Source organism: Otolemur garnettii, unplaced genomic scaffold (assembly GCF_000181295.1).
Source record: "Otolemur garnettii isolate 467f Iridium unplaced genomic scaffold, OtoGar3 scaffold00020, whole genome shotgun sequence".
NCBI classification, from domain to species: Eukaryota; Metazoa; Chordata; class Mammalia; order Primates; family Galagidae; genus Otolemur; species Otolemur garnettii.
In genome coordinates, this window is record NW_003852415.1 from 6,219,060 (window position 1) to 6,230,654 (window position 11,595).

The window sequence follows — 11,595 nt, forward strand, 5'->3', positions numbered from 1 at the left end:
TAGGTAGTTCCAGGCTTGATATCCACTGAGGGCAATTGAGTGATGTAACCTGTGCATTGCAGCCAGTGAGAACAATCTGGGTAGCTTTATACCATCGGTTTTTTATGTTCAGGATGAAAGCCTATGGAGAAATATAGAATACTATTCTTAACTTCATGCTGAAAGTTCCCTCTGGGCAACTACAGGGTTATGGAGGATCAACTTTAAAGGGAGAAAACCTTGTGGTTGGTGATAACTATGCCTTTTGTGTTTCTTTATTACAGGAACAGGGGAAAATAGGAGTCGTCTTCAATATTGGCACAGTGGACATCTCCATCAAAGAGGAGAGAACCCCCGTCAATGATGGCAAATACCACGTGGTGCGCTTCACCAGGAATGGAGGCAATGCCACCCTGCAGGTGGACAACTGGCCAGTGAATGAGCATTACCCCACAGGTATCTGTTGTACTCTCAGCAGTCGTACTTGCTTTCACTCTCCCATCCTCATTTCTAAATGGTGATTTTTCTCATGCCTGTCACCAAATCATAAGACACCAAGTGAAGCACACATTCATGTTTTCTGAAGATAAGTTATTTCCTTAGGACTTGAAGCAGTGTAGGGAGCTTCTGGAGACTTACTATCTATGCACTGAACACTTTCTGTCAATCTTTGACTGATAACTGCCTGACTGGCTCATACCACAGACAATTACTGCAGGTTTTCTGGGGCACCGCAGGTGGTGGGCAGTGGAGGGAAGGAAACCATCTCTCTCACAAGCTATTTATGGTAATCATGGGATAATCAATTTGAGATGTGAGCTTTGTGAAGTCATTTGTTCAGGTGTAGTCGAAGGTACAGATGGTCAGAGGTGCCAGAAGGACTGTGAAAGGAAGTCTACCAAACTTGACTTGATGAACATCAAGTCAGGGTAAGAATAAGAGGTGTAATTTTATTCATTTGATTGAAACTTTGATAGTTATTTTTTTTTTCCTCTCAATCTGCCTTGGCATTCAGAATTGGGTCCTCCATAGTTGTTTTTGTTTGTTTGTTTGTTTGTTTGGGGGGAGGTGTTATGAGACAGAGTCTTACTCCATTGCCCTGGCACCATCATAACTTCCAGTAACCTCAGACTCTTGGGCTTACACATCCCCTTGCCACAGCCTTCTGAGTAGCTGGGACTACAGGCACCTGCCACCATTTTGTATTTTTAGTAGTGATGGGATCTTGCTCTTGCTCAGGATGGTCTAGAATTCCTGAGCTCAAGTGATCCACCTGCTTCAGCCTCACAGAGTGCTAGGATTACAAGAGTGAGCCACTAAGTGGGGCCTCCATAGTCCTTTTAACAGCAAGCATGCTTGTGTGGGAGGGAAAGGAATTAATCATTTGTCTGCATTTTACAGTCAAGTATTCAGCAGCAAATTCCTAGGACCAGATGATGGCTGAATGAAGGACAATGGGAGAAAAGGTTGCCCTCTTTAACAGGGATGTTCAAATGTTTCCTTAGCTTTCCCCCCTCTCACTTCTTCACACTGAGGAGGGCCCGCTACCAAGGAAGCACAGAGCAATAGTTACCAAGCTTGAGAGGTACATACACAGTAAATTGCTGTATTTGTGGCCTAAGACTTTGGAATGGCTTGAAGGATATGATTGCGCCTTCATGCCTGTCTCAGCACTGATTTTCTTTGTCAGTCAGAAGAATCTCTGCTGCTGGTTGGTTCCCTAATCACCAGCGTTTCCCAATATCTGGGCTAGGAATTATAAGAGCATCCATAGACCCCACACAAGACCCCTGAGGGACTGAAGCAGAAAATCCCCCCTACCTATTCGTCCATCATCTCAGTTTTCAGAAACTAGCCAGCTCAGCCATGGCTGGGGTCTCAGAATTTCTCAGATTAAAGCACAAAAATGACCTTTCCAGGTTATCTTTGAGCATTTGAAATAAGCCAGAGGTGTTAGCAGCTGCTATGAATTCTTATCATCATCTAAAGTCACTACCAGCTGATAGACCTAATTTTTAAATGCTCGTTTAAACCCTAAAGGAAGGGGGAGGGGCTACTTGAGAAATCAAAATAGCCCAAGATCTTAAGAGTTCTTCACTGGCTCATAAGAAAAATCAATCTCTCTCTCTCCACACGTTATCACTGGCCCTGCTGGTGCTTCTGTGGGGGGTTCGTTGTGTTTCTATTAGGCATTTCAAAGATTTCTAAACTGATGTTAACCACTTGCCTTGAGCCGGTAGGGTTTGCTGCCAGCATTAGGAAGGCTCTTTAATGGTCATGCTCAAGCCAGAGGTATGGAAGAAACCAGGAGACCTTGTGTGTCCTTATCTTTATATCTTTAGTTCCAAATTATGGGTTGCTTCCTCTATGTTTTCAAAACAGAATAAAACTTTAATGGTATTGCTTCCTCTTGAAAACTATCATTACCACTGGTAACTGCTATTTAGTAATAATGTGTGTTATTATTATAGGACAAGGTACCGTATAGTGGTTATAAGTATAGAACTTGGGGCCAACTGGCTAGAGTTAGGATCTTAGCTTCATCAGCTGTGAATCTAAGGCAGTTAAGAGTTGAAATACTCTAAGCACAGAAATATGGTGTCTACCCCCCACCATATAATTGAAAATACAGTAGAAATGAATTATAAAATAAGAATTCCCTAATAGTTCTGATTTTTCTCCTCCAAAGATTTTTGTAATGCTTAAAAAATGCATCAGATTCTTTCTTCCTAAATTCTCATTTTTTAACTGTTTTGTTTTCCAAGTAGTAGGTGTTTATTCTTCCTATTTGATGATCCAGTTCCAAAATTTAGACAAGTTATTGAACTTTCCTAAGTCTCTATTTCCTAATCTGGAAAATGGGGTAATAAGAGTATTAACTTTCCAGGTTAATATGAAAATTAGGTGACTTGAACACCTGTAAAATGTTCAACATAATACTGGGACAATTTAGTTAGTTTTCTTTTTTTTTTTTTTTTTTTTTTTGAGACAGAGCCTCAAGCTGTCACCCTGGGTAGAGTGCCAGGACATCACAGCTCACAGCAACCTCCAACTCCTGGGCTCAAGTGGGTCTCCTGCCTCCACCTCCCAAGTGGCTGGGACCACAGGCACCCGCCACAGCACCGGGCTATTTTTTGGTTGCAGCCATCATTGTTGTTTGGCAGGCCCGGGCTGGATTCGAACCCACCAGCTCATGTGTATGTGGCTGGCGCCTTAGCTGCTTAAGCCACAGGTGCCGAGCCAAGTTAGTTTTCAAAAAATGTTAGCTGTGAAGATTACTAAGCATTTGGGTAGCATTTTTAATTAATGACATATTTGCTAGTACAGATGAACTCATTTTTACTATCACATACCCTGAAAATTGGGTAGCATGGATATTTTTCTTTTCTATTTCAAATTAAAACAGAGACCTGAAGAGATGCCATATTCTTTCCTAAGGTCACAGAGTAAATGACAAAAGAACAGGACCAGATTCTTCTATTCCCAGTTGCCCAGAGTCTCCCAATTTTCACTGTTGTTCCCAGAGCAAATTGAGGAATATTTTTAAAAATACATAGTTAGAAATGGGTGGCTTTCTTCTCATGCCATCTTAGATTGATTTATTTCTTTAAATGAGTATCATATTTCAAAGGTCAGTTTTCAATGATCACATGAAGGTGGTTATTATGAGATATGGAGTCAAAAATCCTCACTTAGAAAAAGTTTTGGCTTGGTGCTTGGAGTATAGTGGTTATAGTGCCAGCCACATACACTGAGGCTGCAGGTTCGAAACCTGCCCAGGCCAGCTACACAACAATGACAACTACAACAACAAAAATAATAGCTCTGCATTGTGGCAGGTGCCTGTAGTCCCACCTACTTGGGAGGCTGAGGCAAGAGAATCCCTTAAGCCCAGGAGTTTGAGGTTGCTGTGAGCTGTGACGCCACCACACCCTACTAAGGATGACATACATACTGTCTCAAAAAAAAAAACCCAGAAAAAGTTTTATTAACACCAATGAGTCCAAGCTGTCCTTCAATACTGGAAATGTGCTCCCCTAAGATAGTTGAATGAATACTGAGTATTTAAAGGGGCTGTTACCTTGCTGCCTGGCTTGGGAAGTGGCATTATATATCAGATTCAGTCCAACACTGGGATTTTATGTTCCATTTGAGCGAGCCTTCCTAGAAGTGGCTCACCTCTGACCCTGGACCTTATCTTCTCTCCTGCCTGCTTCCCTGTGCTATTGAAAAGATCAATTTAAATTACCATTAGAACAGTCTGACCATGTTTAATTTATTTAAATCCTAAAATCAAAACACCTCCTGCATTTGGGCATCAAAGAACAAAGCCACCAACCTGGTGAGGCAATACTGTCACGCTTTCTGCAAAAGTGATGTCTCTTCTTTTTTTCTAAACCAGTCTGTTTCATGATAACGGTACATTTAGACAGCATCAAGAAGAAGTCAGTCTTGTGTTACTTGTGTACTGCAAATGTTTAAACAGTAAGGAAACAGAATACTTCCTGTTTGCTCCTATAGAATATTTACTTAAGGAATATTAAGACAGCATCAAGAGGAATTCAGTCTTGTGCTACTTGTGTACCGATAATGTTTAAACAGTAAGGAAACAGATATTTCCTATTGCTCCTATAGAATATTTACTTAAGTTATCCCATTCTGAGGGCACACTCATAGGGAATTGTTCCTGCTCACCAGGTCTGAATGAGTCAACTGTGCACCAGGATGAATGGGTCAACTCTCCAATCTTCTCATGGGCATTTATAGGATTTTATGGGGCTCTACGGAAACATCCCACAGGGAAATATTTAGAACGCACCTGGGTGCAGGACATGTAGCGTTGGGTCTTTGTGACTCAGGAAGGACACAAAATGAAAATAGTTCTGTAGCAATTGGAATCGTATATCCCTTAATTCTGGGAGATAGATCTCAAAAGCAACTTCTTTCTTTGAAACTGAAAATAGAAAGGCTAAAGAACAGGAGAGGGAAATAAAAGAAGAATCAGTCCAGAGCGATCACCCAGGCACTGACAAATGTTCCTTATAAAGCCTCCGATTGCTCTCTCTGCACAATGCAGTGGTGAGGACGAGGGAGAGGAGGTGAAAGGTGACTTGAGCATGAGGAATTAATTTTAGCCACAGCTCTAGGTCCCCTGGAAGGCTGAGCTGGCTGGGATTGTTCAGGATCCTCGCTCTGCTGTGAGTGGGTGTCCAGTGGTGTCACCAGTGCTGCGAGACCCCTGAACATGGTGCGGTAAGGGCCGTGCAGGTCAGAGCCAGGCTTCCTGGAAAATAAAGACAGATAAGCACCTTCAGTATATAGGACTTTCTATCCCTACACCTCAGGGCATGCTGTGAAAAGCAGAGTCTCAACTAATTTTTTTTTTCTTAATACTGCTTGCCAACTCATTTGAAATACTATTGACTGAAATCTTTTCCTGGCAGGCCACTGATGACCTACGTTGAAATCCTCTTGGACCACCCAACTCAGAACATGTAAAGGATACGAGCTACCTAACAGTAGCTCCCTTTCAAGGACAGTAGATTAGAATACTGTTTGAGTGCATCAAATTCCACAGAATTTGTCTTTATAGGAATTGGAAAAGAAAGCATTGCTGTGGTGCTGCCTGTGGCTCAAAGCACCTGCACATACATTATTCCATTTGATTGTCACTCCACCCTGTTAGGGACTAAGTTGGGTATTATTACTCCTGCCATACCCCCTTACGCTTACATCGTTAAGGCCTCATGAAGCTAAATAACTTGCCCAGTGTCACATAGCTCAAAGGGCAGAGCCAAGATTCCTATCCTGATCCTCAGACTGTCCTTACCTTAAACTTTCTACCCACTTTCCTATTTCTCAGAGTCATTGATTCTGACACTACATTTTTTCCCTCATAAAATATATTTTCAAATAGTAATTCCTGCCTGGTCTAGTTTAGTCAGTAAGGTTTCTCAACCTGTTGACATTTGGGGCTGGGTAATTCTTTGCTCTGTGTGTGTTGGGGGTAGGGGGTGGGGGTGTCTTGCACAATGTAGGATACTTAGCAGGGTCTGTGACTTTTCACCCACTAGATGCCACTAGGCCCCAGCTGAGCACCACTGACTTAAAGTCACCCACGTGGTTTGTTTCAAAGGCTTCATCCTTTTATAATTTAGACAGTATAAACGAGGATAAGATAGATTAGTTTGTCCACATCTCATCCAAGATTATTGGGACTTTGAAGGATTAAAAACAATTCTATGTACTTGACATGATGCTGAAATTTCTCAGGCCTTAGGTTTTCATTAATTCCTAGCTGGGAGGTTTTCTTTTCTTTCTATCTTTGCCCACAAACATTTGAGACCTTGCCCGATTTGAAGCGTGCATTAAAACAAGCCCCATCTACCTGCTCAGTCATCCGTTCAATACTAGCACTGCTTTCAGTTCAACAGAGGCAAAAATAAATAGATAGTGAAATCCTTCAAGAGGAATAAGAAGCATAAATACAATCAAGAGGGAAAGCCATATTTGAACGTGGTTTCGGGACTACAGAGATGCAGGGAAACTAGCGAGCAGCTCACTTAATGAATGTGTTTGAACATCGCCATTTTCAAACCATCTCATAAATAAGTTACTCACATCGTCAACAACATGTATTAATTAACCAAACCGGCACATCCCGAAAACTTACACTGCTAAATAGTCATTCTTTCCTATTTATCAAGAATGATTTAGGAATCACAAGCTTTTGAGTTTCTCTCTCCAAGGGAATTTCCACCTTCTACAATTGGTCTTTGGTAAAAGATCTTTTTTTCAGTAGTAATTTATACATAGATTTTTTGTGTAAAGCAGTGGTCTTCAACCCGGCTGCACATGAGAATTCCCTGGGAATGCGAAGACACTGCAAGCACTCAGGGCCTGGTCCTCTCGTTTAACTGGTCTCAGGTGTGGTTCATGGGTCAGCAACATGAGCATCTCCTAGGAGCTTGTTAAAAATGCAGGCTCTCAGGCACCACCCTAGACCCACTGAATTAGGATCTGTGTTTTAACAAGATCCCCGGGTGATGTGTGTGCACTAAAAAAACTGAGCAGCACTGGTCCAGGCATGGGCACTTTTAAAATGCTCCCAAGATGATTCTTTGAGCAGTTAAGTTTGAGAATCACTGATAGGGAGAAGCTAAAAACCTCCCTTGCAGGTTCTGTTCCATATGGCAGCCACTAACCCATATGCAGTTATTGAGTGATGTTGCAGGTATGACTGCCATCTTGAAATTTTTGTTTATGTAATTATGTCCCTGGCACTGAAGGCATTAAATACACTTCCTATTCAGCCCTCATACCAGTGCTATAAGGCCAAAGCAAGGCTAGAACATATTCTCTCTTATTTTCTTTTAACTATGTTCTATTGAGTAAATCTTCCTTTGCATCTTTAATAAAATAATGGCTATTTGCCTTCAAGCACCTTCTGAAAACTTCTTAAGTGTTTTGTTGTTACACAATTACAGTGTTTATTCCATCCTATTCATGGGGTTGTTGAAGAAGCAATAGAGGACAAGGATTCATGATAAGAGTTCTGGAATCATATTGTTAGGGTATAATTAAGGGCCCCTGGCTTTACCACTTACAAGCTTGCCCATAACCTTGAGCAAGTTCCTACTGTTGAGAAGTTTCTCTGTGCTGTAACTCCCATGGCCATGTGTATATATTTTCTTCTATTAAAAACAAGTAAATATAATAGCTGGGTGTTGTGGTGGGCGGCTGTAGTCCCAGCTACTTGGGAGGCTGAGGCAAGAGAATTACTTAAGCCCAGGAGTTGGAGGTTGCTGTGAGCTGTGTGACGCCATGGCACTCTACCACGGGCAACAAAGTGAGACTCTGTCTCTACAAAAAAAAACAAAAACAAGTAAATACTCAGATTGACATTAACTATGAAACACTTAAAAAAAAAAAAAAGACTGGCTAGAGCTATATTTCCTAAATAGATTTCAAACTTTATTTGTATGCTCTGACAAGATGGCTGTGATGCAAACCCATCAACAAGCCTGACCCTATAGAACCTGTTACCTCACCTGTAAAATGGACTTTAGTATCACTATTTTATCTCACAAGGTGGAAAATTCTCTGAATACACTAAAGCACCATGTGAATGGTAATTGTCCTTGCAGGTGTTTATCAGGGTTATCTGATTATGGGCTCATTTTCTTCTCTTGAGCAGACTTTCTACACTTAGGTTTACTTAGCAAAGCGAGTAGAGAGTAGGGGACCAGAAGAGATCTTCCATCTTGTTTTCTCATCCTTCATGCAGAAATGCACAAAAGTAAGAAGGGTTTCAAAGTGAGGAGGGGACACTGAATGAATGCTTTGTCCCAGAGCTATAGAAAGTGGCTGATGGTGCCACCCACCATCTCTCAGCCAAATCCACCTGGTAATGGCAGCTTCCATTGGCCCAGCATTTGTTACATGCTCCCCACTTCATAGGCTACCTCCTACTTGGCCTTGAAATATCTCTTGAGATCAGTGTTGGTCTTATTACCATTTTACAGAATGGTGCAAGGGAGTTTAGGTTTAGTTTAGTTTAGTTTTGGAGATGCTGGTATCCAACCCAGGGCCACCAGACTTGGGAACCCTAGTTTTGTTTTTGATTGTTTGTTTGTTTTGTTTTGTTGAGACAGAGTCTCACTCAGCCACCCTGATTAAACTAACATGGAGTCATAGCTCACAGCAACCTCAAACTCTTGAGCTCAAGCAATCCTCTTGCCTCAGCCTTCCGAGTAGCTGGGTTACAGGCACCTACTACAATGCCAGACTGGTTTTTCTACTTTTAGTAGAGATCGGTCTTGCTCTTGCTCAGGCTGGACTGGAACTCCTGAGCTCAGGCAATCACCTTAGCTTCCTGAAATGCTAGGGTTGCAGGTGAGCCACTGCACCTACCCAGAGAGAGCCCTAGTTTTTAATTACACTCTACTCCTTCCTTAGATTCTCTTGGATATTTTGGAGCAGTTGTGTATTCTAGAAATTCTGGCCTTAACTCAAGTGTTAACAATTTATAGTTTTTCACTCAAGTTTTAGAATTCTTCTCTCAAGTTAAATCTGAAATTCCTACTGAGTCTACAGGTCAGCCCTGGCATTTTCCTAGGCACCTATAGACATCTGCCTTTATCCATATCATGAGTCAGGCCTTTTGAGCCTTGGGCAGATTCTTTCCTTTCAAGATCCAATTTTAGCTTCTAGTGCCACATCCAAGCAGCCAGGAAGGGCTTTTTAAAATAATTAGTCTGTTTTACTGTTTAATGGTCTTGCTTGAGGGACGGGAGAGTGGCAAGAGGTGCTTAGTATTTTTTCTCTTTAATTTTTGTTTTATCAAGCAAACCTCCTTTCTCCGCTGTGAATTCCCAGACACAAGATAAATAGCCTTGTTTCTTACAAGTTAAATACAATTACTGCTATCAAACCTAAAGCTTTTTTCCTCTCTCCCATAAATGTCTCTTAGAAGCTGATAAGCCTTTCAAGGCAAACTGTAGACTTGGGCTAATACTGAAATTAAATATAACCACTCACAAGACAAAAAGACCACATAGATATATGCACATCTATTCTTGTAATGCAAAAGCAACCATAGCTAATACATAAATGAATAAGCATGTGTGTGTGTGTGTGTGTATTTATCTGATGAAAAGGAAGAACATTTTGGGTAGAGGGAGATAGAACACCTGGACACATGGCATATGGAAATTTGCCTCTAAGACATTAACTTAACACATGACTCAAGATTATTTACATAGGAATTAAATATACATAAAGGAGCTTTTTATAATTATGAAGATTTATGTCAGATAATAGCAAATATTGTAACTAAAGACATTATTTGTCCAGAATTCATTTGTGAATAGGACGGTGCTTTGGTCTACACTTCAGGGTTGTGAAGCAAAGAATCATTTTGTTGTAAACCTGTGTAGGATTGTATAGGATGGGTTCTGATTTATATTTTTCTCATTTTTAGTAGACTATCTGGGGCCTGAAGAAGAAGGTGAACTTTTACAAATTGAAAGCCGCATGATATTTATTTAGCCATAAGCTAAATACTATAAATATGATAGTCGAGGGACTCAGTGAGATGAGTAATGAGAAATTTGAGGGTCACTTCTGGACACTATTTAACTACAGATATAAGGAAAAGGATTTCTTAATTTCCATTTATGATGCATAGATTCATATTAAATCACATCCTTGAAAATTATACCTTCAAGATTAAAAATACAGTGTGGTGACACTTTGTGTGAATTTTACATTATACTCATTCAAAATAGTGTGCTATGAAAATACTAATAACATCTCACTCTATGTGTGGCATCTGTAATAACACAAATTCTTCTCAATTAAAACAGTCATCAAATAGTGCATAATTACAAAGTGGGTTAGTGAATTACAAGTTTTGTTTTTCCTGTTGTCACAAGAGAGCTCCAGTCGAGGTAGTTAATACAAATTCTGGCCTGAAGAATTTGCCTTTAATTATGAAAATACAAAATTAGTATCCCAACTATAAAATATAATTGCTCTCTTCTATTTTCCCTCTGCCCCAGAGTTGGATGAACACCAAAGGTCTCAACACACATACTAGAACATAGTTTTATTCACAGAAAGGTTTCCACATTTCACTCACCTTAATTTAAGTTTTGCATGGGGTTGCAGGGTACCTGTAGTTATTTAAAGTCTAAATAACTTTAAGAAAGATGGCGCATAAATACCCAATAATAATATATATTCACATACAGTATGTTATTTATAATTCCATAAAGCAGAGAGGGGAATGAAAGGTGCTCTATACTGTAAATCACTCAATCGATTGTAATCATATTGCAGCTCATCTCAAAGAGATAAAGACTTTCTACTCCTCTAAAATCCCTGTCAATATCCCAGCAGGCTGAAGAGAGGGCAAACGAGGTCAGAAGAAGAAGAAGGGAGAGTCAAGGACAAAGAGGCACTTTTAATTTTCAGTGCATGGAGTTAATAGGAATTGGGCTGGCTTCCCAGCAATATTTACGGTTTGCTCCAGAAGATGCATTTCTTTTCCACAGGATTCTTTTACAACCTTTTAGTAAGTCCCTGCTGTTCTGCATGGCCTCTGTGGCATGGTTTGTCAAATGCCAACGCTAGATACATAGCACATAGCATAAGCGGTCTTAGGGACTAAGTGCATGAACAGAAAATGACAATTTAGCAGAAGTCAAGTGCTGTAGTAAATCAAACAATGGAAATGTATGCATAATGGGCTAGCAAAATATTTATGCCATACTTTCAAACCCTGCAGAATTCCTTCTTTTATCTAACTGCTATGGCATTTAATGAAAAAAAAAAAAAAGGTTCTATTTCATTATCATCAATGGAGTGGGCTGGAGGGGAGCCATCTCTTTAGGCATTCATTCATTCACAGTCCCGCAAATGTTTATTCATATTAATTTTGGATGTGATTCTGTGATAGGTGATAGGTATACGACACAGTGACAAATAAAACACAGCCCTTACCCTTAAAGAGCTCCTTGTGTAGGGGAAGGGAAATAGATGCGTACAAGCGAGGTAATTTTAATCCCTAAACTTCTTGGAGCAGTTACTAAATGCTGGGCAGCCTCCCGAGTT

At 40.5% G+C, this 11,595-nt stretch overlaps 1 protein-coding gene across 4 annotated transcripts in view; it reads left to right on the plus strand.

Annotated features, from left to right (window-relative positions):
* Positions 1-11,595, plus strand: part of NRXN3 (neurexin 3) — a 1,203,771-nt gene that overhangs the window by 1,011,300 nt on the left and 180,876 nt on the right. For all 4 annotated transcript variants that reach the window (XM_012803511.2, XM_012803512.1, XM_012803513.1 and 1 more), the window contains one exon: positions 264-435. In XM_012803511.2, the coding sequence (XP_012658965.1) occupies positions 264-435 (172 nt within the window). The remainder of the gene's footprint in view (positions 1-263; positions 436-11,595) is intronic.